At 36.9% G+C, this 15,203-nt stretch overlaps 1 protein-coding gene across 1 annotated transcript in view; it reads left to right on the forward strand.

Annotated features, from left to right (window-relative positions):
* Positions 1-15,203, forward strand: part of ABAT (4-aminobutyrate aminotransferase) — a 121,906-nt gene that overhangs the window by 78,385 nt on the left and 28,318 nt on the right. Inside the window, exons 3-5 of the mRNA XM_044659030.1 lie at positions 2,952-3,049; positions 4,491-4,520; positions 5,888-6,005. Of these exons, the coding sequence (XP_044514965.1) occupies positions 2,952-3,049; positions 4,491-4,520; positions 5,888-6,005 (246 nt within the window). The remainder of the gene's footprint in view (positions 1-2,951; positions 3,050-4,490; positions 4,521-5,887; positions 6,006-15,203) is intronic.

Below are 15,203 nucleotides of genomic sequence, written 5' to 3' on the forward strand. Positions count from 1 at the left end.
AGGAAGGAAGGAAGGAAGGAAGGAAGGAAGGAAGGAAGGAAGAAAAAGAAAGAGAGCGAGAAAGACGAGTAGAGAAAAAGGAAGGAAATAAAAGGAAAATTGAAAAAAGGAACTAAAAATATTACCAATCAGGATTTGATTTATTGTTTTGTTGATTGTCTATAATTAAGGAAGAGATCAAGAAAATGCATAATGCAGAGTAAACTTTAAAGTGTGTTATGTTTTCTGATAGCTGATTGATTGTTAAACATGTACCACTGTTCCTACCCCCAGAACTATTAAGAGAGAATCTAGATGACACCTATATGTCTGATGGGATGCTGATGAGGAGATTAAATCAAATAACTTTGTACAGCAGATTTTATCCAATTTTAAACTTCCAATTATTATATTAATTTGAAATTACTTGGTGGCCTATTATATTACTGTTCATTTTCTGGTTCTGTGTGATTAAAGAAAGAAGGAAAGACCACTTCAGTTTTTCATTTGAAAAGGGGTTAAAAAGCAAAGAAACATTGCTTGTTTCTCTCATCTCTCTTCAATATTTCTGAAAAATCATTGGTTGCTCTATCAGAAAATAAATCTCTGGTTTCTGCAGATAGAAGATAACAAAAAATACCAAATTATGAATTTCCTTTGACCCAATGATACCACTCCTAGGCCTATACTCCAAAAAGATCAAAGAAAGAGAAAAAATCTATATAAGTATAAAAATATTTATTGCAGCACTTTATAGAGTAGTAAAGAACTGAAAACTTAATCCATGTATTGCATTATATTCCATGTATTGGAATAGTTAAACAAATTATGGTATAGGAATGTAATGGGATACTATTGCATATCTGAAATGACAAAATGAATAGTTTCAGAGAAATCTAGGAAAACTATGTATGAACTTATGCAGCGTGAAGTAAGAAGAACAAAAAGACAAATAGATACAACAAATTCGTTATAAAGAAAAACAACTTTGAAAGATTTGAGAACTCTGAACAATGCAATGACTGGTTATGATTTTGGATAACTGATGTTACCCAACTCTAGACAGAGAGGTGATGATCTCAAGGTGGAATAAGACACACAGTTTTAGTCAAAGCCAATGTGAGGATTTATTTTGCTCAATTCTATGATTTATTACAAGGATTTTGTTGTTCTTTTCTTTTTCCAATTAGTAGGGTTAGGGTTAGGAACACAGGGCAGGAGAGAGATAAGATAAAGAGAGGAGAAAGAAAAAAAGATCACTGGGACATTTTAGAAGAGAACAAAAGGAAAGTCCAGAAAAAAGGCACAGAAAAGCAGGCTATATTCTAAAACCATGAATCAAACTTAGAGAGTGTCCTAAAAGTCTAAGTGCAATTTTAAGCTATTAAAGATTTTTAGGTCATTCTATATACTTAAAAGGAAAATAAATTACATGTTTATATGTACAAATATCTTTTAATGTTTTACCATTTATATATATGGAAATGCCCATTTTATTTACATCTTCTTAAGTTCAGAATAAGAACAATTTTATAACTTTAAAAATTAACAAGAGAAGAATGAATAAATGGAGAGTTCTCTTGTTAACAGAGATGGTTAACAAGGGTTGCGATTAACATTTTAATACAAAATTTCACAATATTTTTTGTAATCTTAACTTATTTGAATAAAGCAACTACTTGAATTAAGTAACCAATTTTCTCTCTCTACTCCATACCATCTCAAGGTGATCCTAAGTTCTCAAAGGCTATGCCAACAGACTTCAAGTTTTTACAATTCACAATTCCTACCAAATTAGAAAGGCCAGGTACAGTTCACTTGCCTGTGATTTGAGGATCAACCTAGATAAACTGGAGGAATTTATCACTTAGAAGACCTCTGAGTCGTGAAATCTTTTGTCATAGCAACTCTTTAAGACTGTCTGCCAAATCAGAGGAGTATTATAGCTTTCATGGGTGGAAAGGATACTCACACTAATTAAGTCATTTATCTTTAAATGTTCAAGTATTCCTTTTTAACAATTATTTATTTATTATTTTTAAAAATCCAGTTTTTTAAAAGTTTGCTTATTCATGGATTTAAATAAGGCAGGTGTTTCATTTTCTACATTTATTAGGATACATTCTGTTATTATTGTGTGGTTCATTTGAAAGCCTTCTTTGGTATGTTGTTCATGGAAATTGAAGTACAAATTAGTTATTGTCATCTGAGTTTGCTATTGTTCTCTTTAAATCAATTCTCCCTATTTTTCACTCACTTTTTTATTATAGAGGAAGATAATTATCTAAACATTTTTTATTTTGAGGCCACTGGCAGGTCATTTCTTTTTTATCTGGTGATTTATTGAAAGTCAGCCTCATATCACTTTTATCCACTTTGGGAGGGAGGGAAGGAAGGAGAGAGTTAGGAAGAAAGAAATGGAGGAAAGGAAGGGGGGCAGAGAGTACGTGTCTTAAACCTGAAGACCATTTATTGGGCTTGTTGAAGGGATTCTTAATTTACCTACAGGTTAGACTAGATGGTTTCTAAAGCCCTTTCTAGCCCTGAGAAAATAAGTTTGAATCTCAAGGAACCAGTTCCTCACACACACAAAAAGTGATGGACCAAGAGTTCAGAATGAGACACATCTTTAGATATAGCAATATGGGAATTTGTTTTGCTTAATTATGTATATTTGCTACAATAATTTTTGTTTTTGCTTTGTTTTCATTTGGGGGTAGAGGAAAAGAGAATACAAATACTTATTTGAAATATTTTAATTTTAAAAAGAATGTTGAGAGAAAGAATGACTGTTCAACAAGTTGGTTCCTCAGCTATAAAGATCTCAAATCATCGTTCAAATGATACAACCTCTTTTAGCTTCCTCTCCTCCAATCTCAAAAGCACTTTCTGATTTATGAAGCCTTAAATTTGCTGTAAGTGGCTGTTGAATTTGTTACATTAGTCTCATGATTTTCTTATCATTTATGCAGGATGCAGGTCTGTCAGCCAAGCTGCAGCCAAAATTGATGTAGACTTTGATTATGATGGACCTCTGATGAAGACTGAAGTCCCTGGACCTAGATCTAGAGTAAGTTGGCCATATCTAGCTTGTGTGAATTGAGAATGAATTTAAAAGAGGAACATGAGGCCTTTGAGGCAAAAAAATGATAGAGCTCTCGATAAAGCCAGATAAACTGTTAGCTACCTGCAGGGTGGCCTACAGAAAAATATTGAGTTTTCAGGGACCAGTTTTCAGGAGATCGCCTTATAACTGGATAGTCAACTCCCATCCCTTTTTAACCCAGATCAATATACAACAAAGAAAATATACAATATACAACAAAGAAAAATAAATAATAAAAAATTCAGCATTGGAATCATAAACTAATGGAGTCAAAGGAAAAATTAAGGGCTTCCTCCCTTCCATCTTGACTTTACCAGTTACAGTCAACTCTCCAGTATTCAGGGACTTGGGTTGTGTATTATTCAGGTGCTCTGCTTCACTTACTCCTTTTATTGGCCTTTCCCTAACAGAATGGGAAAGGGTAAACCAAAGCAGACAAAACACAAGCCCAACCATTTTGCTGCTTGTTAGCAGCAAGCACTTTAAGAGGTATCTGGAAGCCTGCTCACCTAATCCTTGTTGATTGACAACTAGGATAAAAGATTTGACAAAGAGGAGGCTATAACTATTGATCCCAGTCTTTAGACTGGCTTTTTTGTTCCTTCAGTCCCTATCCACCAGCACCCATCACACATGCCACTTGATCTGGGACAAATCCCTGAGCTCCCTCAGTGGTAGCAGTGGAGGCTTGATCTATCCCTATCTTTTGGGTAGTTTATATATCATTTCTTGTTTAGTCATGTCCAATTCTTTGTGATCCCATGAACCACAGCTATCCATGAGGATTTCTTAGCACGGATACTGGAGTGGCTTGCCATTTCTTTCTCCAGTGGATCCATTAGATTCTTTAAAAAATAATAATAATAATAATTGCTTATTCCTAAATGCCTCAAAAACTGAGATAGAACATTTAGCCATGTGGTAGAAAGAATATGGTACAATGAAAAGAGTATTTACTCTAAAGTTAGAGTTCTTGAGTTCAAATCCTACCTCAGTCTTACATACTTGAACAATTCAATTATTCTTCTCAGGTTTGTTTCTTCATCTCTATAATGAGTAGGTTGTACCACATGGCTTCCTTGCCACATGGGTCCCTTCCCCCTAGTTCTCCCAGCCATTTTCAGTTCAGTTCAGTTCAGTTCAGTTCAGACTAGGTATAGAACCTAACAGAAGATTCATTTGGCAAAGATTCTTAGTTAATACTGATTCCCTCAAATCCTCATCCTTTTCCCCTGTAACTTCTATAACTACTTTTTACTAATGTGTTAAATAGGCTGAATTATTTTACATACACACACACAGAGTCTCTTTCTAATAAAGTTCTCCTAAAGAAAATTTTTTTCTAATAAAAGACCTGATTCCTATTTCAGCTTTCTGCTATAATGGTTTTTGTTTCTGCTTTCAGGAATTAATGAAACAGTTGAATGGAATTCAGGTAAACTCTCCTTGGACTGTTCATTTTTTTAATCAAAAATTCATGTTTCTGAACTTATAATTTGATCAGCTGCTTATAAAATGGCTTTTCCAAATGCTTCTTACTGGAAGGAGTCGAGGCAATCAATCTATTAGGGCAAACGGATGACTGAAAGAAGTGTTCTATCTCTCACTCAGAGCCTGCCCAAAGGCAGCATGGAAATTCAGGGAGAACCAGAACCTCTTAACTCAGTTTGAAGCTTGCCTATTATGTTAAGCCCAATTGAAAAGCTATGTATCATTGAAAAAGGGGAAAGGCAGAGAAGGGGTGGGCTGCAGGGCCAGGACTGTGTCAAGGGTTCTGTCAAGGTCTGTATTCTTTCTTTGTGTTGACCTGTAAAACAAAGGATTTGATTTTTCCTGAGAAAATTTGTTTATGCTGGGTCAGCCTTCTGCCTGAGGTCTTGGGCAAAGAAAACACCAAAAGATTCAATGACAATAACTCTTGTCACAGAGTCATAGCATCTGTATCATTGCTTGTCCTCTTACGTGTGCTTTTATTCAGATGTAGCTTCCAAAATTCTGAGGGTTCCTCTTCCACTCTGTCCCCTTGTCCCTTTCCCACCCCCAACACATCTGCCACATAGACTGAGCTGTCTCTTCTGTGTCTAGGAATGGAGCCATTTGTTTCTCAATTAAAGGACAAATGAACTAGGCTTTTCTAATACAAAAGTAAGGATACATTTGGCTCTTGGATGTTTTGACTTGACTCATTCTGATGCAAATTTTAGCAACTGTATATACTCATTTGCTTCCTTTTGCATTAAGTATAGATTTGGGGTAGATGTAAATCCATGGGTCATAGAGACAGATTCTATAGGAAGAGGAAATGAGGGGCCTTCTAGGACCATAAATCATCTTCAGAGAAGGGTGGCTGCCATGGTTTCATCCCTTGATGCCACGATCAGAGCCAGATACTAGGATGAATGAACCACTGATACTATCCAGAATGGCATTTTTGATTACCTATATACATTCTGCTATGGGATTCTATTAATCTCTGGCTAGCACATCTTTTAGATTGAATGCAGGAAAAATCTTAAAGAATCATAGTTATTCATGATATCTGAATGAAGGCCATAAAAAATAGGGTGTCTCAAAAGTGTAAACACAGTTTTAAGCTTTTGAAGTTTAAGACGGCACTGAGACATTTGGGAGAGAACAGTGCCCAGCATCCATTCTGGATCTGTGTGGTGAAACCATGTCCTTGTTTAAGACTCATTGATTAGGACAGTGATTGTTATAATGATTTTTGACCAATTTTTAAAAATACAAGGTTGACCTTGAACGAACCTAAAGCCTAAATCAGCTTCTCTTCTTTTCTGAAAGAATGCAGAATCCGTTCATTTCTTTTGCAACTACAATGAGAGCCGAGGAAACTACCTTGTAGATGTGGATGGCAACCGGATGTTAGATCTTTACTCTCAAATTTCCTCCCTTCCTATAGGTAAGTCTAGCAAAATATATGGGCATCATTGGTCACAGGGGGCACAGGTGAAGGAGTATAAATGAATCAGTACAAATGGAAAACAATTCAGCTGCTGAAAAACAATTTATATGCATGTCCCATTACTGAAGAAGGAAAATACTTCATTATTTACAAGGGACTAATGATTTTTTTTTTGCAGCTTGTTAGGCTTCTTTCTAAGCTACTTGACCTGAGATAAACTTCCTCAGTGGTGGCAAAGGAATCTTGATACATCTTCATCACCATGGCCATCATTAGCTTCATTAAGCATATATAAGGCAAATTAAAAACATAGTCACCAGAAACCAAAACTTAAAAATTAAGCCAGATAACACCAGCAGACACTTCCATTTGTATGACTTAACCACATTTAACAAATGAGTTGGTTAAACAACTGAATTTCAATTAAATATGTAAATTTAATTCAGTGCAACAAATTGATAAGAGCTTTGGATTAGGAGCTCAAATAATTAAATCCTAGGTCTGGCTCCTCCAATTGAGCAAATCATTTAGCTACAGAAAAGGTTGAATAATCTTGCCTCCTTGATATTATGTATGTACAAATTTCAGAATTTGTAGAGTTTAGAGATAGGGCACAGATCTTATCTAAATGTACAGATAATTATTGTGCATTATGTGACAACCTATAAATACAAATAAAGCTTTCCAAAACTTAAAAGAAGAAAACAAAAAGATGATCATCAAATTTGGCCTTTCTCTTGGCTTCTCAATTCTGCACAAATACGTTGAACCAATAGATATCCCCCTACTACATTCATATCCATGATCCAAAACCTCACTACTGTAGTTTTTTCCATCTTATAAGTGTGCCTTGCTGTTGCTGAAGGGCTCAATTAAATATATGATATGCAGGTCTCATATGGAAATACATTTAGCTCTAGGAAACTATGATGTCAATCTCAGCTAGAAGACTTACTTTGGTGTTACTGAGTGCTTTTTAAACACTTTTTTTTCAATTGATTCTCTGCTAAATTTAAAGACTGTAGGCTGAAGAGTTGATGAAGCATGTCCCCTCAGAGAAAACACAGGATAGTCAATGGCAGGGATCATCTTTGGCTATCCTCCTACTCACCATTACACCCCCTCAATGGCCTGAAGATATTCCTCCTGGAATATACTTTGCCTTCCAAACTCCTGCATTTATTGAGGACATTACCTCAAACACTTGCCATGAAAAGATGATTAGACAATAAGGAGCTACCAAGCAGAGAAATTGGGATGATGTGGCAACTGCTGCAAATTCCTTTATGAGAATCCATCATAAACTGAGGGTGTTTGAGTCTTTGCAAAACTTTTAGATTAAACAGTGTATGAATTTATTCCGTCTGAAAAATTCAATCCATTGAATTAAATTAAATAATTTCTTATCTATCTTGCAGATAGTTTCTACTGTAGGATCATAGATTTGGACTTGAAGGGGTCTACCTTACAGGCCAACTGGTCCAGTGCTCTCATTTTTTATAGAGAAAACTGAAGCCTAGAAAGATTCAATGACTTCAGTCAATCAATGAGCATTTATTAAGTTCCTATTCTGTGCCAGGCATTGCCCTAGATACTAGGGATGCAAAAGCAAAAGTGAGCTAGTCTTTGTCCTCAATAGACTTAGCCAAGGTCACAAAGACAATTAGTAGCAGAGATAGGTTTTTGAATTGAGTCATCTGATTTGAAATCTAAGGCTCTAGATTTGGTTGATTCAATACTAGAAAATAATGATTGAGTGAATTCCAAGCTCTCTTAGCCTACTCTTTTCCAGATCTGCCCTTCTCAGAATTGCATTTTCTCTTAGAGTTAGAAGAGACCCTGAAGGTCACCAAGTCCAAAACCTACCTGAAACATGAGTTACTTATACAACAACCTTGACAACTAAGTTATTTATTCTGTGTTTGAACACTTTATGTGATGGAGTACTCATTATTTATTGAAGTAGACCATTTCATTTTTGTAATGCTCTGATCTTTTGTTGAGCCCAAAGATAAGAAACAAGCTCTTTTCAAACACCATTGAGTTCTTTCAAACATAAGCACTATTAACATAAAACTTTTTGAGACCTATGCACAGTGACTTGGAAATGGGAAACACATGATGGGAAGGCCAGACTTGTATGGTTACCCCTCTACTTCTTGATGCCTTTGCATCCAAGTCTCCAAATTTATACAACCAAGATAGATAGATACACCTTCATATTAAGAACTTTATCTATAGCACTGCATAGTAAGTTGGTGGGTCATGCCACATAATGGAATGTTCGAACTTCTCTGCCTGACAAGTAGTGTCATGTACTTTCCAAAGGGCTTTCCTATCCATCATCTCATTTGATCCTCACAACATCCTTGAGAAGAAGGGCTAGGTGGATGTATGTATATGTGCATACCTGTACATTGGGATGTTTTATTTTCTCATTGAATGTCTAACCTAAATTTTTACCCTAGAGCTTTTCATTTCCCATTCTTATATTTCAAAGGTTCACAGTTCCTCCTAGGTGCCATCTGCTCCCCAAGATTCTGAGATTGAGAACAGAAATGTTCATTTCATAAAATCATGTAAAGGAATTTACAAATCTTTTAGTCTAACCTCCTCCTTTTTAAATGAGGAAACTGAATTCCAGAAAAGGGAAAGGACTTATCCAGTGTCACAAAGTAAATTAGTAACAGAGACAGGACTGAAATTTTGTTCAATACATTTAGTGTTATTCTTTCCTGTGGAGCACTTAGAGCTTGGTCAAACACTGAAAAAACCACTGCATCCCAGCTATTGCCTGTTGTCTTGACTTTTATCTTGTCATTGGTCTTCAATGACTCTGGAAGAATGAGGCTGACAACTTTGTGTGATTCTACTTCACTTACATCCAACTCACAAACAAGTCAAGACATCACTCTTTGAGGTCATTTGTCCTCTTCAAAAACAAAGGATGAACAACATCTTTCACTGCCCAAAGCACCAAATAACTTTGCTCACAGAAATAAAGTTGCCTAAACTCATTGTTGTAAGCCCCACCATCTTCATGTATAATTCTAATCCATATGCTTTATGGGATATAATCAGAGGAACTGTGTTCAAGTCCCAGTACTACTACTTGCCTAAATCAGTGAATTCAGACAAGTCCCTTCACCTCTGCATGCCTAGTTTCCTCATCTGTAAAATAACAGGGTACCCAAGATCAGATGGGCACTGCCAATTCTGCTGCCAAAATTAGATGAAAATACAATTGGGAAATATAACAAAATCAATTTTAAAATACAAAATAAATAGATAATGTTGATATATGGTTTTCTAAGTCACATATGGCCAATAGATATCCTTCTGTAAGGCTTGGTGGCCATTGTTGTTTGAGTCTGACACCACTGGTTTAGATGACCTCTAAGATTCCTTCCACTCTAAATCTATGAGCCTATGAACTAGGATAGGTGGATATAAATTATAGGGAGATAGATTTCAGCTCAGTGTAAAAGAAACATCACAATTCTTAGATCTGTGCAACAGTGAATTGGGTTCTTCTTCACTAAAGGTCTTCAAGTTTAAGTCTAAAGAGGATGTCTATGCTGGTGCCATTTACCAGCTATAGAATTTTGTGTAAAACTCATACACTCTCTAAACATCCATTTTCTTATCAGTGTAGTCCTCTGAGGCATCCTTGCTGGAATTACCCCCCAACTACATCTATAAGTAGAAATAACACTGCAACTTCTTCCTGGTGATCTTGGGAGAATCATAAGTCCTGTTTTTATTTTATTTTTTTTAAACCCTTACCTTCTGTCTTGGAGTCAATACACAGTATTGACTCCAAGGCAGAAGAGTGGTAAGGGTAGGCAATGGGGGTCAAGTGACTTGCCCAGGGTCACACAACTGGGAAGTGTCTGAGACCAGATTTGAACCTAGGACCTCCCATCTCTAGGCCTGGTTTTCAATCCACTGAGCTACCCAGCTGCCCCCCATAAAAGTCCTGTTTTTAGAGCTAAAAGGGTAATGGAGCTGCAATTGGAATGGACTATACAGGTTTTCTGTTCAAGCGTTTCATTTCACAAATGAGATCCCCAGAATTTAAGTCACTTATCCAAAGTCACACAAGTAGTAAGTCTTTTTTCTTTCCTCTCTACCTCTTCTGAAAAAACGACAGTGGGTATTTAACCAGGTCACCTCTTAGTTATCTTCTAACTCAGAATTCTATGGCCTTATGGTTAAGGCTATTTGCTTTCCAGGCTTCATGTCATGAATAAGATGATCTGGATTCAAGACCCACCTCTACCATTTACTGTGTGCTCATGGGACAAGTCATCTCATTTCTCAGAGCCTCAGTTTCCCCACCCGTAAAAAAGGAGATGATTACACTTGTAGTACACAAGATTTTTATTAAGTAGAAATGAAGAGATACAGGAAATGTCTCTTTGTTTTCTAGAGAAAAGTGCTATATAAATGTCAGCTTTTATGAGGAGAAATTGAAAAAAATGGATTTTGATAACTATTTTGACATAGCTTAGAAAAGCTGAGCATGGCCTTAAATTTAGAGTCACAATCATCCACAAAAAAGCAAAGAAAAATGGCATTAAGAACTTCCAAGTGGCTATAGATTTTCTGATCTCAGATCCAGGTCTCAGCCATATCTTTACTATAGAAACCAGCAAACCAATTTGAATCTAACAACTAGATTATGCACCCTTTGGGATTTAATAGGACACTTCTTTTCTGGAACACACTTATCAGTCAAGACAGAGAAGCCCCACTAACTGCCTGAGAAGAGAGATAAGGTATTAATTTGGAAAGACCTTTAGCCAGAAAGAGGCTTCCTGGAAAAAAAAAAGAGAGAGAAAGGAAAGAAAAGAAAAAGAAGAGACAAGTCCCAAACCAAAAGGCCCCTTCTTTCCTTAAAGTTGCTAGAGAATTCTAAGCCTGGGTTTTTAATCTTCTCCCCTTTCTCTTCAACTATTTCCTCCCCAACAAAAAATGAGGTTGACTTGTCATGTGATAAGGTTCAGGATTGAGGGAGAAATGGAGTTTCACCCTATATTTCAGCCTTTATATATTAACCAATCTAGAAGAAATTAGCTCAGAGGGTAAAAGAGGACTAGAAGTCCCAGCTGAGAATTTCTGAGCCCTAACACAGTAACTATGATGTTCCACAGAATTAGAGTTCATAAGTTTTAATGCTAGAGGAAACCTTAGTAGGAAAGGAAACTGAGGCTTTTGGGGTGAAATAATCTATATAATGTTAGAGAGATGCAGAGCAAACACTTAATCCAGATCCTTAACCCCCAAATCCAATGATGTTGCTGTTTCTATGCTATTATATAGCTGAGACAGAGTCTTAAACAAGCATTTATTAAGTTCCTGCCACGTGTCAGGCAATAGGCTAAGTGATAGGGATATAAAGACAAAAATGAAGAAACTTTCTACCCTATAGAATCTTAAATCCAATCTACATTACACTGTACTGCCACCTTCCTGTTGGATTATTGTTAAACTTAAAAAAAATGCCAAAAATAATCTATTTTAAAATGGCCCAAGTACTGGATTAGAAACAAGAAGATTTGGATTTTGGTTGAAGTTTTGCTGTTAATTGAGTTTTGTGACACTGCATGAGTTACTTAATTTCAGAACCCCAATTTCCTCCTCCTCCTTTACATCAACAAATATTTGGTTAGTTCATACAGATGTACCCAAAACTATGCTAGGTAGTGTGGTGGTTATAGAACGGGTTAAAGCATGGTTTCTGTTCTTACAGAACTTCTGGTCTAATTGAGGAAACATAAGAGACATAAGAAGTCTGTGAATTTATAGAAGACTTATTTGGAATCAAGTTGTAAATGCAAATCTCAGCTCTGCTACTTGCTGCTTCTGTAACCCTTGGCAAGTCATTTCTTGTTTCGGAACCTCATTTTCCTCATCTTTTAAATAAGGAGGCTGAGTAAAATAATCTATAAGAATTTTCCATGCTCTAAATCTATGAACTTATATACATACATTAAAAGTAAGATATAATACAAGTCCAATAAATGTAAAATGAATGGTAGCAATAAATGTTACTAATTTGCTTTGTGATATTTGACAAGTCTCCTAACTTCTTTGATCTCACATTCCTCTTATAAAATGAGAGGCTGGGAGAAATCATAGGATCATAGGTCTAGAGCAGGAAGGGACCTTAGAGACCAGTCTGACCCGACTCCTTCACTTTGCAAATGAGAAAACTGAAGCCTAATGAAGTTAAGTGACTTACCTAAGATCATATAGTCAGGAGGCATCTGAGGGGAATGGATTTTTTCTCTCCCCTTTACTGTACTTTCCAGCAAGCAGAGGTTTCTTCTTGACATATATAAATATTTCTTGTTGATGATACTAAAGGACAGGGCATGCAGATGAAATTAAAGGAGCTTAATTGGATGGGGAAATACACAGTGGAGTGAAAATCAAATCAAAGAGATTATTTTTAGTCAGTGTAAAAAGCCAAAAAGATAAGTGGTATCCTGCTAGGGTGGGTCTGAAATAATTATGGTGTTGGTCAGCCCAGATACAGTTTTAAAAGAAGTCTGATTCTGATAGTAAATTTAGGATGGCAGGATTAAACATATTCAGCATGGAGCTCCTCTCTAGTTCACCTGGCAATTAATCATGTACCATTCTCTGACATCTCTTCTACTGCTTTCTTGAATGGTCAAGATTTGCATGTGAAAGAATTGTTTAACAATTCTCTGTTTTTACCGTTTCTCCAGTCAGCTTCATGCGGCTAGGGATTTTTGCATCCATCCCCTATAAATCAATTTATAAATCAAATAAATAAATCACAAGTTTTTACTAAGTATCTTTACTTACTAAGGCACTGTACTAGACACTGAATATTCAGTCACCAAAATGAAAAATGGCCCCTACCTTCATAGAGTTTACATTGTTTTGTTAATCTTATTTTTAGTCACATCTTTTGTTTTCATGTTGCTATTCTTGCCCATATAATAGCTCCTCAGATCAAAAACTTTTTTTTTAGATCAAAAACTTTTTAAAAGAGAAAGGCAAAGCAGTTGGGCTAAACTAGTGATGGTAAACCTATGGCACAGGTGGCATGCAGAGCACTCTCTATGGGCACACAGCCGTCCTCCCCCCCCCCAGAGTTCATTACTAGAAAGGCAGAGGCTCCCCTCCCCCTCTCCACCATGCCTGATGACATTTTTCACATCCCCCCACCCCTATGCCCAGCAGCCAATGGTAGTGCACAAGGGGGTAAGGTGGGCAACTCACAGGTGGCAGAGCTGGAGGGGAGCAGAGTGCTCAGGCCACTCTCCTCCCCCCTCTCTACACTCACTGAGGTCACTCCTCACTTCACCTGCCCCTCTGCTCAGCAGCCCATTGGAAGTGCTTCCTCCCTCCCCTGTGTGGGGTAAGGGGGTGGGGCAGGGCATGCTTAGCACTCTCTGGGTGGGAAGGGCATGGCACAAGGTCTCAGGAGGGTTGGGCATAGCACCCAGTCTGGGGGGGTAGGGTAGGAACAGAGACAGGCACTCTGTATCAAAAAAGTTCATCATCACTGGGCTAAACCAACCCAAACATCAGCCATTCTACACCTTTAATCTCCCATCTCTGCAACAACAAAAAAAAAAGGGGTGGGGGCCAGGAATGAACTTTTATTTATTATATCCCCCATTAAACCATAAGCTCCTCAAAGGCAGAGCCTAGCTTTTGCCTTTTTTATATCTCCAGCATTTAGCACAGAGTCTGGCACATAGTAGACACTTCATAAATGTTTATTGACTGATCAAAAATTCTTCTCCATCCTCAAGTTTTGTCTTCGCAATTACATATCATTCCGTTTCTGCCCTATTCATTGCTTCCATTTATATTGTGGTAGTTGTAATTTTTTTCTGGTTCTCTTTACTTTCTCATTAATTCAAAAAAATCTTTCTATGAAACTTATGTTCTGCATGTCACAGAACTGGGCACATAGCCAGTTCTCAGCAAATAACTATTAATTTTATTTTGGGAAGGTGAGACTGCTCATGGAAAAGGGGATGTTCTTATAATGTGGTTACATTTATTTTATGTAGCTATCTGGATTTTTCCCAGGTTTTTTTTCTAATAATTCCCATATTTTTCCTAATAATAATAGGCACTACCCAAACAGGGCTGATAGGTGGCTCAGTGGATAGAGTGCCAGGCCTGAAGTCAATAAGACCCTTCTCCCCCAGCCTCAGGCACTTTCTAGTTGTCTGACCTTGGACAAGTTACTCTGTTTGCCTTGGTTTCCTCATCTGTCAAATGAGCAGGAGAAGGAAATGGCAAACCACTCCAGTATCTCTGCCAAGAAATCTCCAAATGGGGTCACGGATACTCCAATGCATTTTCAGTCAGATACAACTGAAAATGATCAACAAAAACAAAAGCAACCAAAAATCTTAATGTAATTTTTTAGCTACTAAGGTTTGCAGATAGATTTTCCTGTTATCTCATTTGAGTCTCCCTCCACCCGAAAAAGCCCCTCCAAGGTAGGTGCTATTCCCTTCATTTTTTACAAATAAGGAAACAGAGGCATAGAGAAGTGAATTGGCTTACCGAGAGCCACATACTATCTGAAGTAAAATTCAAGCCTAGGTTTTTCCAACCTATATTCCAGTGTCCTATCCTCTGTATCACCTAGCTGCCACATAGTAGGCAAGCTCAGTAAATGCAAATGGAATTAAATCAGATTCCTAATTACTAAACAAGTATGTAGCAGTTTTTTAAAAACCCTTATCTTCTCTCTTAGAAGTATCTATTTGAAGGAAGAAAAGCAGCAAGGGTTGGGCAATTAGGGTTAAGTGACTTATCCAGGCTCATAATGTCTTGAGGCCACATTTGAACCCAGCACCTCCCAGCTCCAGGTTTGGAGCTACCAATATCTACCTACTTGCTTCAGTACTTCTTAATAATCATGTACTTTGGATTCAGTAATTATTTCTTAGCTTTTATGCTCCATCTTGGTCCACACGACAAATGGGGTCATAAGTATAGAATAATTGCTTTAAAAGATTCTTAATTTCATTGGTGCTAGTTACTTCCTCTATCAATAATATATCAGGTGAACCCTTTTGTACTTTAGTCAATGGTTTCATGAGTTGCTATGGCCTGCATTGGTAACTTGACTTCTAATATTGGGCCCCTGTGAATTTAAGTTAGCTGGTCTTAAGACTTCCACTATAC

This window comes from Gracilinanus agilis, chromosome 1 (assembly GCF_016433145.1).
Source record: "Gracilinanus agilis isolate LMUSP501 chromosome 1, AgileGrace, whole genome shotgun sequence".
NCBI classification, from domain to species: domain Eukaryota; kingdom Metazoa; phylum Chordata; class Mammalia; order Didelphimorphia; family Didelphidae; genus Gracilinanus; species Gracilinanus agilis.